The sequence below is a fragment of the Protopterus annectens genome, chromosome 3.part0, assembly GCF_019279795.1.
Source record: "Protopterus annectens isolate FY-2018-M chromosome 3.part0, PAN1.0, whole genome shotgun sequence".
NCBI classification, from domain to species: Eukaryota; Metazoa; Chordata; order Ceratodontiformes; family Protopteridae; genus Protopterus; species Protopterus annectens.
This window is the reverse complement of record NC_056731.1, coordinates 1,377,399,760-1,377,415,837: the sequence shown is the minus strand read 5'-3', so window position 1 is coordinate 1,377,415,837 and position 16,078 is coordinate 1,377,399,760. Positions and strand designations below refer to the sequence as shown.

The window sequence follows — 16,078 nt, the reverse complement described above, 5'->3', positions numbered from 1 at the left end:
GACAACCCTGAACCCAAGGGAGCAGCACCAAGACCCAAAGTTGAGATCATAGCTGATATCTCTAAAGTTGAACCTCCAAGAGGGAGTGATGATCCTGAAGCAGGAGCAGTCGGCCCAGAATCTCCAATCTCAACACCACAGCTATGAGGTGCTGATGGCCCAAACAAGTTCAGGTTGAGGCTACCAAGGCACAGGATGGAGCCGAAGACTGCCAAGACTGTTGGATTCAGTCTGGAGGGTGGAAACTTGACTGGCCCTAAAGACAAGTAGGGGAAACCTGAAAGATGGAGCCAAAGGTCCCGCTGTCTGAAATGGTAAGCACCAATTGCATCCGTACCTGAACAAAGGGCCTCATCAGTTGCTCCAGATCAGAATTTTTGATGCTGCCCACAGACTTTGATGACCGGACAGACAAGGCCCCCAAGGATGGCTTCAAAGGTCTATGAGAAGATGATCCAGCATGCCCAATCCAAGCTGGGGAAGCTCTGAACTGGGGTGGAGACACTGAGGACTCCAGTGACTGAAGGGGAGCAGTAAAAGGGGAAAAGTGGGACGCCATCCTGTCCGAATGCACTCCTTTAATCAGGAAAGGGCTCAGAGACGGACATGTCATTTTTGTTGTTTTCAGTGATGAAGGCAATCAGCTCAAAGGCATCAGAGCCAAAGCTAGTGCCGATATCACCAGGGAAGCTGAAAGTTTTGGGAACTTCAGACCCAGAGATCCCATAGAAGCCTTCCCAGAGGTGGAGGTCAAAGAAGACCTCGTGCGATTCATCTTGAAATGCCTAGACAGTCTTGCGCCTGAGGCTTCTCTGATCCAATCTTGGGATCCAAGGAAGACTCCCTGGAAGCAGAAACAGAACTAGAAGAGCTAGAGGCAAAAGCTACTTCAACACGAGCTTAGCCTTGCACTTGCTGACAGTGTGCAAGCAAAGCTTTCATAGATGGAACAACTGGAGTCCAAGTGCTCCGGACCCAGACAGCAGACAAACTTAAGGTGTGCAGCCTGAGAGGGCAATTTGTGCCCACATATCATCCACTTTTTAAAACGCTTATCCATCCTACCACACACACACACACACACACACATACAAGACAGCAGTACAACAGTAAAAACTAACATAGAAAAGGTCAGGAGTGAAAAGAGATAGAAAATATCTAAGCTGACTACTCTACTTAATTCCAAACTACTTACAACTGACAGAAAAAGCCTAATCACTACTCTCAGGGGTAAGGGAAGGAAAATCTCACCAATCTAACTGTTCTGATAAACTCGAGCTGAGACAAAGACCGAGTTGCAGACATGAATGGTGGCAAACTACATCTGGAGAATTGATGGGAACTAAGGGTAAGGGAGGCACAGCCAAAACAGAATAAAGGCTTTTGAATCAGCTGGTGGCAGGTACAAGTCAGATCCGAAGTCCCACAGGTTGAATCCAGATGAAGCAGACATCATCAGATTAAATATTTTTCCCTGCAAGTCTTTCCCACTTTCATTATAGCAATCAGTGTGTCTGTAAAGCCTTTTTTTTTGCACATCTCTTAACATACTGATGATGAGCCAGCATGGGAAAAGACTAAGCCAAAGGACTGTATGGTCAGAGGCACTTTTTATTTTGCACTTCTTCTTGGATAAAGTGAACATATCCTTTAAAGTTACTATAAGGAGTTATACAGCACAGGTGTAATCCAAGCATTTCTTGGGAAGGGAGCACACTTACATTAACAGGGAAAATTTATAAAAATCTACCCAATACAATGCAGGCCAGATAAGAAAATAACTATGAAGCAAGCAGTGTAAAAACTCAGTAGGTGGAATCTTTCACATCAAATAACAGTATTAAACTGTGTTTACATTATACAGGTTTTCCGACAATGGCATTGTATACAAACACCCAAGAGAATACTTCTTTAGTTTCTGTAAAGTGACAGCATCCCAATTGTGTAGAAAACAGTGCTAACTTTGGTAGTCATCCATCCACTCTAAAGAAGGTTTAACCAACACCCAAATGCAGACAACAGTATAATCACTGTGAAAGATTAAAGTGGACTTTTGAATCGATCCATCAGAAAAATGTGTACACGTCTGTAAGCAACTCACAACAAGAAAGAAACCTGTCAACTAATGTGAAGCTAGTCTGTAATGGATCAATTCTGATGCTCTCATTGAGGAAGTGGAGAGACCGACGTATTTTACAAAGTATATTAAGAGAAGATCTTCTACACCAGTGGCAATCCTGACATTTCACAACTATTGTCGCTGATGTGGCACAGACTGGCAACCATGTGGCACCATGCACTTCTACTACGTGTACCCAAGAGTTCAGAATAAGGATATATACTTAACTTGTGCTAGTTCCTGTCCTTCTCTAGTAGCCTCACAAAGGAAAGAATACAAGCTGGCAAGCACTTTGCAGTCAGCCTCAGTTTGTCTGATGTAGGGCAACTCAAACTGAGCTGAAAGGCAGGAGAAAGAGAGAAAGATGAAACAAATAGGGCTACGGTCAAATAGGGACATGCTAGGTGAAAAGAGTCAGTCTGGGCACCACACACACCTACAGAGAGCTTTCCCCAAACAACCTACACCTCATAAAAGTAGGGGTATAAGAAGAAAAAAATAGTGGGTTAGGGTGAGGAAAGGTGAGCAAAGCAGTTAGACAGGGTACCCACTGGTCTGAAACAATTATGCACCAAGGGTCATGAAAAAATTTCTTGTTTTAATACATACATTTTTTTCAGATTTTTGCCTTTTCCAACAGGTACAGGTAGAAGATGTTATGCTGCCACAGTCATGTAACAAAAAGGCAGGAGTGGAAAGGGAGACCAAAGTGCGAGGAGAACATAGGAATCTCCAAATAACCTACCCACAGAGTTGGTGATTCCAAGGAAGGTTTGGAGATTTACCAACCAGACATGCTTTTGCATACTATAAAAGTTAAAAGTGCTGCAGGAAATGTACGCAAGTCATAAAGGAACAGATACTAACTGTGCTAACAGCTTCGTGGGTTGAATAATCATCTGAAATACCTGCCTTTTACACATCTCCTGAAGTAAACTGCCTAAAAAATTAGGTAAATTGCCCAAACACTGGTAATAAACAAATGGAACACATGACTGCAGCTATTGTAATCCACTCTGTGTCTCTTTGCCTTTCTTGAAGTTTTACTTCATTTTTTATACGTGTCGCAGCACTTCATAAATTACAATGCACTTTCTTCTCCACCTATTTTATGCGAACAGTTTCTCAACAAATTGCTTTGCAACTTTTTTATTATTAAGAAAAGTCTTATATAAACGCCCTCATAATTCTACTGTATCCTTCAATGATGTCACTGTAAGGATGGTGTGGTGGCGTATACATAGACTATATGCAGTGATGGGTCCATTAAAGTCTATGGATGTGTATACACACTACCCAAATATTGATATCATGGACTGCAACATTCGACTGAACTTTCTGTGAAAATGCTATGGGCAACACCAGTTTTTGAACATTTTTATTCATAAAGGCAGTTCATAAAAAGGAATGTTCAAGTGGAAATGTAGCATGGCACTGAAGGTGCCACATGGCATGGTGCATAAAGTTTCAAACATGATAAAATACCAAGAAAATAGTGTTGTAGCATGCTGACAATAAGTAACTGGGACACTATGCTGGTCTGTGCTAGTGAAATGGATACAAACACAGCATAAATGCAGATGGCTAACTGTTCCTGCAACACTATTCATTTCTACAACACTGCTTCCTTGACTCTTTTTCTGTTTCATCGTCTGTCTGACACAGTTATATTTGCATAGTAACAACTGTCGCATATGCAATTAGCAATAACTAACTTAAATATGAATATGTAGCATCTTCAGCATAGCTTAGACATTCTATACAAGACTCTCCAAATTTCTTGCACATTTCTCTTTACATCATTTACTTGATGCTCTCACTCAGTTTGAAAACGCATGTGAAGTTTCTTCTTGTTTTGATTTCTGCTACATGCAACCTAGTTTGAGCCTGCAAATGGGTCATTTTTCTGATCAGTGTTTCACCCTGTAAACAAAATGTAAATAAAACAATAGGTAGTAACACACAAATAAAGATGTGGTTTGACAATCTTCTCAAGTATAGAGACTGTGGTGTTTTTTTTTTTTTTTTATCTAGGAAAAAAGACTATGTAGTGTAGATGACAGTCTACTGCAGACAACAGATGAGCCACATATCAGGGCAATCCACATCTTCCTTCCAGTGAGCAGTGTTTGTGGGATTCAGCTCCTACTGATAGCATAGACAGACCCAATATTTTGAGACACAAACTCAGGCTATATCAACTTGTGATGTACTATTTCACAAAAAAGCCAGAGCCAGCAACATTCAACACTCTGAATGGAATATGTAGCAACACTGCTAAAAAAACTCAAGTCTGACAGAAGAGGACAGATCATTCCTGTTGGGACCTCCTCATAGCTGTGCTCAAGTATTGTAAAAGTATCACATGATGGAGACATGTGTTAAAAATTACAGCCAGTTAAGTTCTGTACTAAGAAAAATATGTAGGCAATTTATGAAATGTACTCCAGGACGAAGAATGTCTTAAGTAAAACCAGATTCTAAAAACATTTTTTTTAAGTAAAAGTGAAAATGTAAAAAAATACAAGTTTCAACCACATCTGGAGAGCAGGAGTTAAGAAGGGGGTGGTCTGACACAATGCCAGGCCCTCTTTTCTTTAGGAAGAACAGTATCATTTTTGTGCAAGAGTGACTGTGCTCACCGATTGTCCTTTCAAGGAAATAATTTTGCATACTGCCAAAGGCAGTAATGGAACCATGTTTGTTGGCCAACAGCTGCACTGGGGGACTGCTCTCACAAGTTTTGATAGGCTTTCCATTGTTTTCTTTTTTTGTTAACTAAGAAATGCATATTCACACAAGTTGCTGTAAAATACACTTGAAACAATCCTAAATGCTGATGTCTTTGACCCTGTTTATGTGTTATGTCAGCTATGAACTTTCATTTCTTGTACAAGTTGCCATTGATCCCATACTGTTATTAAATCAGAAGATGAATTCTTATTGCGTTGCATACAGAGTTTTTAATACAGCAGTATCAAACAGCTTGATAATATTGTAACCAATATGTTCACATGGAATAAGACTTCAGTGCCGGATAGCTACAGAACTGAACATATACAAGTTCAAATTCTGTTACAGCCAGACACTGCACTTAACACTGAAATAAAGTCTTGCAGATTACATGGAGACATACATCCAAAGCAAAGTTTACCATGCAAGAACTACGCAGAGTATTTGCTACTGTCAGCTTCTTAAAAGCTATTTCAGTTTTTGTGTTCTCGCCACATTCTCTCTCTTTTAAACCTGTATCTGATTATGTGATTCAATGTCATCAGTGTAACAGTGAAGCCTGCACATTGGTGTATGCTGTAGTCTGTAGAGGATGTGGGACGATAGTTTGAACCCAAGAGCAGAGTATTTTAAAATGTGATATGAGCAACAAAAGACAACTTCTGCAGTACACAGCAAAGCATGAGCAAAATGGGAACATCCAAGAACAACGACCCTGAAATGTTGTCAATATACCATACCTCTCGAATGAAAGTACATATATCTGAAAACTGAGGCTTACGGCAAGCAAAGATGGTGCTGTAATATATGTGAGGGTATAAAGCAGAAAAAAACTGAAATGATACATCCAATACTACTCAGTGATGTTGTACTTTGGAGTACTGGGCCAAGACTAAGGGTCTTCCTTAAAGTAACAGCATTATGGCACTGTAGTGCAAGGCATAAATCAGGACGGCACACACTTCAAACCACTGATGAGACTGTACCATCAGGGACAATGCAGTACCATTATGAACTGAACAAGCTCAATGTTAATTTTTTAAATTTGATGCTTTCACTTTCCACTTGCATTCTGAACAGCTTGGAGCAAAATCAAAACCAAAGTCTTCAAAGGTGACTTTGTGGAGAGGAACATTTCCTTACTCTTCTTACTCAGTTGAACACTGCCATTACAGCTTCTTCAGTAGTTTTAAACAGTCTCCAAGTACTGTGTAGGATTTTAACTTGGTTAACTGTGCTACAGTCTAATGGTGCAACAGCTGCTAAGGGCATTATAATCAGGGAGATGTCTTTGACCCTGGGGTGGTTCTGTGTCTGTTGGTTATTGGTCATCATTTAGGTACACTTACCACATCCACATAGCACTTTTTGGAGTTAAGAGGTGAGTGAAGTTGTTTACAAAGGCCGTGAGTGACCCTGGAGGCACATATGACCTAAGTGTTAAAAAGGCAACTGGACAAAACCTTCACTATTTTTATCAAGCATAATATGCACTTCCACAAGTATCTCTTACTTCTGGATACCAGAGATGCATAGAAACTTGACTCAAAACAGTTAAGTTTAACACACCAGCCAAGCAACTGACAATGCAGGGCTCCTAAAGATCTCTTCACCAGAAAATACAGTTAGATTACATAATTAAAAGACAGTGCAGTGCAAAATGAAAGACCTTTTAACAGCAACATTTCCTTTAGAATATTATGGTCTTATGTATGACACTTTCCCTGCATACACCTTTTGCAACAGTTAGCACATTATTAAAGCTCAAAGATGCACAGCTGCTTCCTGAAGCATCAACTAAACTGGACCTTTTTCCAGTCCTTTATTTAACATCCATCTTCGCACCATTAACAGAGCATGAATCTGTGATAAAACTTGCAAAAGGAGGGGAACGAAAGGACAAATCCAAAGTTTTAACAATTATACCATTTTTGCAAACGTGCTTCACAAATTACCCTAATTTTGGCTCAAAATTTTGTTCTGTCCCTTCTAAAACAGGACTTAAAGTTTCCCCCCAATTTGGGGGGGCTTTCCCTAATTATTGTTTTGCTTTGTCCTCAATTCTGGAGGTACAAACTTGGCAGTTATGTTACCAAGTACTGATATACATCAAGTACAAGACTTTTTTAACATGTATACTTTGAGAAAAAGTTACTTTATAAATCAGAAAAGAAATTAGCGCAGTAGGGGTAAATTAGGCTCCGCATAATTAAATAAAATAAGAAAATTACAAAGTAAAATATGGTATAATGAAGAAACAGGAATTGCCATGGCTAAGCGTGACAACAGTACCCAAGAGAGTTGTCACAACCAGAATACATACGCAAGTACCCTATACATTTGTATGCCGTGTGTTTTTAATGACTATAAAATGTACTTATTTTTTGGTCACTAATACTATTTTCTGCTACAGAGCTATTCAAATATTACACTCCATGCCATTACTGACTGTACTAATGCACTCTTAACATCATTTGTGAACATCAACAATGCATACCCATATCAAGAAGAATCTCAGTACTAATTTAAAACTACAAGGTTATCTGCACCTTCCCATAGGTGGCAAGACACTCACAAAAATACGACCCATGGCTTATGATTTTCACAGCTACTGACCATATATGCAGCCAAGGAAACTAATGGCACACTGCTCTAACCTAAAGGTTATGTACTCCACCTCAGGAAGCTACCTTTGCCCTGCCAAGCTGAAATGACCCCATATTACAGCCTTGTACACAATTCTTCACTGTAGAATAAGGTCTGCATACAGAATTAAAACTCTAATGGTTTTGGTAATTCACAACCCTCCCTATATCTCTGATGGAGTATGACATGAAATTAAAATCAGCAGGAGACGTTACAGTGTAACAGAATTTAAACTGCAGGTAAGGAGACTGCTAGTAGAGACTGGACTGGATCCAGTAAGAAAATACTTAACGTAAAGCTTTTAAACTGCACAACACAAACTCCAAAGGCACTGCTTTAAAAGTCAATTACATTTGCTAATGTTAAGCTTATTGAAGAAAAAAAATAATGTGCCGAGTAGATAAGAGGAGAGTTACATCACTGCAAAACAAATTGGTTGTATCCCGCTTCAGATGACTTTCTAATTTGTTTCAACAACCAAATAGAATACAAAGATGTGTTGCAAAGGAAGAGACTTGTTTTGTATTTATGTAGAGGGCAGAGCTAAGCTAATATGCTTCTATGAACTGAAACAGTTCGTGTGTCTTGGAGAAAGTTAAAAAGTATAGACGGATGTTAAAAATAGCCAAGTATCAGATCTGCTAAATTATCTTCATTCCAACACATGCTCATGGTCACAGCTGTCAGCTGCAGTTCTATACTGGTGCAGACTTTTCTTGTCCTCAGATGTGACAGGCATTGTTTTAAAAGAGCTTTACAATTCAGGCTCCGGTATGTCAACAATTCAAGAATTGTTGATAGAAGTGCACAATTATCTTTGCTCCTTTCTCCGTTTGTATAGCACTTTTTTTTCAGTAAGAGAGCAAATCACTTATTTTTCCCCCCATCTCTGATGTACTTTGAAAACATTTACAATTTCTGCACAATAATGCCTTCCAGACAAGTATAATGCAACTGAAACTAAAGCAGGCTGTGTCGCACACATACCATAATCAATATGAAATATGAATGCATGTCACTGACAAGTGTTAATTCACAGGATTATACAATTCCAAAATGTTCCCCACTGAATAACACGTTTTTAGAAAAACTGGACAAAAAATACAAGATGTGTGTCTGTGTGCGTGTTGGGGGGGGGGGTGGAATGATGGAACTAAAAACTAATGTAAGCTTCTGTTCTCACTATGATAAAGACATGGAAACCTGCTTATTAGTAGCAGGCCTGCCTCAGGTGGAGACAGCTCAGAATATACATAAACGAACACCAACCCAGCCAAAAGCCTGTGAAAACTGCATGCTGTAATCCGAACGTGATCAGAAGCAAAGACCTCTTTAGAAGCAGCAGCTTGGTGAAGTCCAGTTTTTACTATCATCACAAGCACTGCAGGTATTTTTGGTGGTCAATGCCTACTGTGGACACCACAGGACATTAGAGGCTACTCAAAACAGGAGTACTTAGATTAAAATGCCCTGCTTCAGATGATGGACAACTGTTACACTCCTGGCGTTCATGCTCTAATACTACGGGAAAATGTCTTTTTAACCCAAAATAACTTTTAACTAGCTTACATCAAACCTTGTAATGCTCCTATTATTTTTTTGCTGTACTAAATATCAGTATGGGCAGCCATATTTATTAAGATTGCAGTTTTATGAAATGGATAATTAGGTAGCTAAAAATCAAGTACCTTGGGTCTTCCTGCAGTCCAATCACTTTGTTTGTTGAGTAGCCTAAATATTCAACCTTCTACACTGCACTGAATCCTCTTACTAACAGACTGTATTCTGAATTATCAATATACAGGCCTGCTGCTGAAATATGACTCGCGCATCAACACTCTAAAGAAAACAACCTTCCACCAGCTGGCTGTACCTACAAGCACAAGTGCGATGACACAAGCAAGTCAAGCTATAGGATTTCAAAACACCATCTGGGAAATGAACAGGACTAACATTAAACTACAGAATCACTGCTCTGTCCAAATACATAATCCACAGATAAAGCCAACTGAAGTAGTTCTCTCTTCCCTTCTTATTTTATCTATAAATGACTAGGACACATGACCACCTAAATGTTGTTTCATTAAAACTGACACACAAAATAAAAGCCATCAGCAACCATACCACAGGGCACATTCGCATGATGTGCGAAAACAGCAGCTAAGAATGAACTGCACATGGTCTTCAGTGCCCCCCTCTTACAGTTTATTCTCCTAAATTGTTTCAAATGAACTAATTGTGTTCTAAGCTTCCCCAAACAGAATCTGGAAATTCAGTGAATGACTAACAACACAGTGGTATAAACATATTAGTCCCTTGTTTAATGGGTATGCTATCAGAGTCATGAAAAATGTACACTTGTCTTGCATTTGCTTCTGTTTTTACAGCTTGCGTTTGATGCTTCATCACTGAAAGCTGAACACAAAATTTTATGGGGACTATCAGCCTTAAAAGGCACATCCTACAAAAAAGTCATTCGAACATCAAGCATACATATACAGACACATGCGTGTGTGTGTGTGTGTGTGTGTGTGTGTGTGTGTGTGTGTGTGTGTCTGTATATATAAATACACACAATGAACAAATTCTTAAGACAATCATAACATAACCCACTTAATAAATGACACAGCAAACCAGTATTGTTTTACTTACCAAGCATCCTTTGTTTGTGTGTTTCAGTTAGTAGCTCCTGTCAATAAATAAAGCCTGTTTACTTAGCGTTCCAAATTGCCTGCTCTGGAATGAACAAGAGTACGGCAAGCCAAAATGACAAGTTGTGGCAGCCTTGCTGGAGGCAGGATGCAGGGCGCATGCATTTGCAAGGCAGTAACAGATGGAGAGCTGACACTCCCTATTGCACTCGGAGCTGAAATTTGAATGATGACAGCAGCACATGTGGCCTTGAACCCAGCCTCGTCTTTTCAGACAGAACAATGACAGGGGCACTGTATTCTCATTTATTCCAGACATTCACTAGCTTATCCTAATAACTACCTTGCACACAGCTGCAAAATACAGTATGGCCATCCCAGTACTAGCAACCAAGATGATTCACCTGAAGGGTCATCCATTGGCTATACTTGCATCAGGTACTTTTCCTGAACTGCTCTAACACCTCCAATAAAAAAAGATGCAGCCACAAGTATCCCACAAAACAAACTGCCAAGTTCTGTGCTTAGAAAAAGACCTGACAATACAGCCACAGTGCAGCTGAAGAAACACAAGTAACAATGCTATCCACCCCTCCACACTGGATATATTAACTTTGTTATGTTAGAGCAGTTTGCTCATTCCAGTGGTCCATATACCATTCCTAATAAATTTCATGCATTTCTTACTCTGCGTCTGTCATATGGTAAGCCTTTTCCTTTCACATGTTTCCAGTTTGATGCTTTTCAGTAGCACTTAAGCAAACGATTACTTTTAAACTCTCCCAAGAAGACTACAGGAAACAATTAATTTACTAGTATTCACCAAGAAAAGGGCCTCACAAATTACAAATCTATGCACTCCACTCAAAACAACCTTTTCAAAGGCACATACTCTCACTCAGGCTTCATGACAACTCCAACATCAGGAACCACAGACCAGAGTCATGGCATAATTTTTAATTACATTTATACCTACCCATCTATCTCTACCTCTATGTCTGCATGTTTTTCTGTCCAACTCACAACTTGCTCAGTACCTCTCCAGAAAGGTAAGGCTGCAAAAACTCCAAGTGCAACTAGTCCTTGCTATTTATTTTAACACTGCAAACCATCACTACAGCAGGAATGGTTTTAGTAGAAGTCTTGGTTGTAAGAATCTACTACACATTTCCAAGGCTAGTCCAATCTTCCTGAGAAAAAGAGTGGGAGACAAGAAAAAGCATTCAAAGTCATGGTATGATTTTAAGAGCATACCATATGTAATTCCTTGCAATGTAAACGGATGAATGGAAGGTCCTTTTCTTAAGCGCTGTTAACTCTCTTAGCTCCCGTGAACTATGCAAACCACATTTTCAGGCTGACTCAGCTACATATGAATAACATGTGTCTGTGTTTTTGCATCCGTCAATTGAATGACATTGCTTCTTGCAGATGACTTGAACCACTGATAAAATCCATATGAAAACACATGAGAAAAACATTTATTCTCCTCTTTCAAGAGAGTATCCTGTTCGTACAAGTGTAATTCCACGTCTCTCTTGCTCTCACAAACGAGATCAGCTAGGAAATGCTTCAACAAGACAGCACTCAATAAGCACTATCTCAGGTAATGAAGTCCCTTTAAAGCATTGTCTATTGTCAGAAGGAGCTGTGAGTAGCTGTGATTGCAGCCTCTTCTAGAACTAGCAGAAAACAGTGAATGTCGCTGCCAGAGAAAAGCCTTTTAAGAAACTCAGGCATTCTCTCATTTTTTTTCAAATTACATAGACGAAGACTCAGGCATGCTATCCTATGATAGCTCACACATCTTTAAAAAGAAAAAAATCTGCAGAGAAAGCTACTTGTTTCAAAAAATTAAAAATGCTGAAGAAAGAGAATCCCTTGTGCATTTAGAGCCACATTCCTAGCTGTTTTGCACAAGGTTATAAAAGTACTTCCAAATGCAATGATGCTACACTATCCTTCCAATGAGTATTTATGTAACTGCAGACGACATGTATTAAAAGTATCTTTGGTAGGTGAAATAAAATGTTTTTTTCGGCCATTATCAGACTACAATAATTGTGAATTTAAACTAATAGATATCAACAAAGCAAGTGTCCCCGAGGATTCTCACCTAGTATGCCTGCAGAAGGAGCTGACAGAATGCTTGCACATCTGAGACTGCTTCAGCATTTTCTCAAGTAACCAGATGTAATAGCTGAATACCCCCCCCCCCCCACCTTTAAACCATTCGTTAAGCTTCCCTGAATAAATAAGTCTATATATATGTATGGCTGATATGATTTGTCTACTTTGTATATTAATGTAATAAAGCCATATGTTATAACAGGTGAAAAAAACAATATATATGGCACAGTCGTGTACACAGCAAACAAGATGAGGGTTAGACAAGGTCTAAATAAGCTACACTAATTATAAGCAATTAATGCATTTTACATCTTTAGTCACAGGCACTTCTTGCAAAAAGGACCATAATTATACTTTGCTTCTGCAACAATGAAATCTGGTAAAAGAATGAATGGGGTATCACAATATAAACTCTATAACCAGGCAAAGGAAAGACAGCGGGAAAGGTACTAAATATTTCTGAACAAAGGATGTCTGAAATTGCAGTACATGAAAAGGATTTCTCTTTTTCCAATGCCGCACTGGAAAAAGCATTTAACATAAATTCCACAGCAGAAACAGCACTCGACTTTTCATCTTTTTTGCACATTCTATGTTTGCTACTATATTATCAAAATGGAAAAAGTCTTCATCTGTATAGTACAAAGCTATCAAAAATGTTAATTTTGGTTATAATAAATTTATAAACAGGGAAACCACAACACTGCCATCATTAATCCCCAATAACTTAATCCACGTTAAGAAAAATGTATCATTTATCATGACAATGGGATTTGCATTGTAAACAGGGAAAAACACTAAAGCTGTAGAAAAAAGGGACTGCCACTTACAGATGCAGCTGGTTTATAAGTCATTAAATGAATGAACAAACAAATAGGTCTTAAAGGAACAGCAGGTTTATAATTCACTAAACAAATAAACAGATAAATACGACTTACCAAAAGGCAACAAAAGGTCAGTGAAATGCATTTTTGCAGTAACAATGAAGCAGCATAAACCTTCATAAACAGCTTACTTTACCAGCAGCCTGTTTCAGCACTTCTAATGTGAGTCTTTCCCAACTCTCCTTCTCTTGGTGTTTATAAACCCCACAAATGTGATGCATCATGAATTCATGACTTCACATGGTTGGATTTAAGTGAGTTAATTCAAAGGAGTTGAAACCTCATTGAGTTTGACTGAAAGCAATACTCGCAGTCAAAAAGTCCTTTACCCCATCTGCTCGGGCCTGCCACAAGCTTTTCAATACAAGAGAATTAATAGTTTCAAATATTCAACCCAGTCAAATAAAGGGACTCATTTAAGCAAGGCTGCATTAACAGAGAGGAAAGACACATGCAAATAGGTCTGAAAGGAGCATATTACTTCTAGCAGTCTTTAACAAAGCTGAATGCAGCTTTACTCTTGACTTTTTTGTGCAAGACTAGATAAACTGAAAGAGATGGCACTCAATGATCAGTCAACAAGCTATTGATGAATGGTCTCATTAGGACCCCACTCAACTCATGGTGGGCCTAATTTCTACAAAGTGGCACACCAGCTTGAAAGGATGGACATACTGATGTCCAAATTTTCCTGCTTTACTTGCTCCATGTTCACTCTCGGCCCACTGGCTATCAATTGAAGCTGACATATTGCAAAATAATCTTTTATGGGTGAATGCTAGCAAACCAAGTGTAGGCATTATTGATGCTTTCAAATTCAAATGTGCCTGTTCGTCAGCTTCGAAAGGTTCTGATTTTCCACCCTGCTGGAAGCTATTAGTGATTTCCTAAAGACTCCCACTGGCAGGGCAAGCCCACTTCATGTGAGATTCGTCAGTGGATGACAGCTGCTCTTCCAGAACATGGCTAGCTATCTCACTCAATTCATAAAAGGCATGGTTTCTGATAAGAAGCAACACAGAAATGCAGTCTAAGAGTCTGTACCTGCAAAATGCATCACATTGGTGCCCTGTGCAAAAGTGGGTTCCTGCTTAAAGTGAGTACCGAGACAGAAAACGGTTCACTAGAATAATACCTGGAAGCACATGCACTGGGCTAAGTAGCTAAGAAAAAAACAAAACAAAAACGTTTGCATAGAAAACTACACAGCAATAAAGGGATCTGGCTGCATAATCTTCGTATACATGATCCCACTTCCCCAACTTACTGCTGTGAAGTCCTCAGTCTCCTAAAAATAACACCCATAAAATCACAGATGCACCCATTTGCACCACCAACACAGTAAATACTAGACAACTCAAAAGGATCCATTGTGCTACAACTTAAAATATGCAGCATTACAAACTTTGCAGTTCTGAAAAAGGATAAAAACATACACAGACATTTTCTGTAACCGTTCCATCCTGTCAATCATGCTGGGGCAGAGAGCCTGCTATGGAACAGGGCACATATGCACCTAGTGCTAATTAATCATCAGCATCTCCGTTCCATTACATATGCCTAAGAATGTGGTGTACCAACATACATGATTATATCAGCTAATATCAACACAAGAGTTAAACAAAAAACATACAAATCGCCAAACCAAACACTGAGAACAAACTCAACCAAAAAATAAAATAAAGTAGACCAAAACATTTTTTTCAAAGGGACAAGCACCCCTGTATCTGCAATGTGTGGGGCTGTGCCCCCAACTGCTTTATATATTACACAGAAAGACATGCATGTGTGCATGTATATATGTATTTGAGATATATATTATATTTATACCAACTATGAGATCACACTACAGTGGGGAAAAGCATTTTTTAGATCCCCAGCTGCAATACAACATACTACAAAACACACACTTGCTAAACCATGCAATCCCAAACAGAACCTACACCCTTATAATGCACACACTAAACAAAAATGGGCGCGCACACACACACACACACACACACACACACACACACAAGTACAGGTAGTACTAGCACTGCAAACACCACACCTGTGCTGCAGACACTAAGTAATTGACAAGTGAAAACCAAACGCACCCACCAAAACTTCTAATACACAATTCAGTCACACAAACACCAAACATATACATATATACACATAAGTTCACACAAACACACTCGCACATACAGGCGTTAGCTCATTCATATAACACAATCACATTGCACAAACCACATGTACTCACATACTTGCAATGTTCTAACAACACACAGACACCTGAAAAATATCCACAGCTCAAAGCTGAGAGAACTTGCAATTATTATTACAGGGCTCCACAGAATCCAGAAACTCAACACGCAACACGTTCAAATGGCAAATATAATAATCAATGTAGATGTCAAATGTTGCCAACTTACAGACATAAATGGAGTAATATGGTTTATGTAAAAGTAATTTAAAAAGGTCTGTTTAAAACTGGCAGTGCTAAAGTGAAAGCAGTCAATGCTTTCTGAATATCCAAACATATTCTTGTTACATTATTAATGGTTACGAGTCCTGATGAACATTTTCCATCTTCTGTTTCCGAGGATCCAAAATAACTGTTTAGAATGCATTATTCATGTAAAAACATCATAAAATGCAATAGCTAATATTAGCCTTTGCCCACCCCCCACCAAACTTGAGGTTTGGCACCAGATTTAAGGGATAATCGTTTGGAAATAACTGAAAGAATGTACTTGGGAGACTGTCGGATTCTGATGAGGCAAGCTTGCTTTTAAAGACATTTTTTAACACATCTCTTCATGCTGGATATTTTGCATGGCATTTATTCAGAAGTTGTGTAAACAGATAATTCTGACATACTGTGTGTATTCTGCCTTCTTTGACTGAAAAAAAAAACATATCTGCATGGCTTG

At 39.0% G+C, this 16,078-nt stretch overlaps 1 protein-coding gene across 9 annotated transcripts in view; it reads right to left on the bottom strand.

Annotated features, from left to right (window-relative positions):
- RUNX1T1 (RUNX1 partner transcriptional co-repressor 1) overlaps window positions 1-16,078 on the bottom strand; it is a 771,548-nt gene that overhangs the window by 380,362 nt on the left and 375,108 nt on the right. Inside the window, exon 1 of one of the 9 annotated variants that reach the window (XM_044065458.1) lies at window positions 13,218-13,294. The exons of 6 other annotated variants lie outside the window; for them this stretch is intronic. In XM_044065458.1, coding sequence (XP_043921393.1) covers window positions 13,218-13,248 — 31 coding nt within the window. In that variant the 5' untranslated portion in view covers window positions 13,249-13,294. Of the gene's footprint in view, window positions 1-10,150; window positions 11,369-11,403; window positions 11,949-13,217; window positions 13,295-16,078 lie in introns of those variants that run through there. 2 more of the 9 variants (XM_044065465.1, XM_044065463.1) reach the window with 2 other exon arrangements.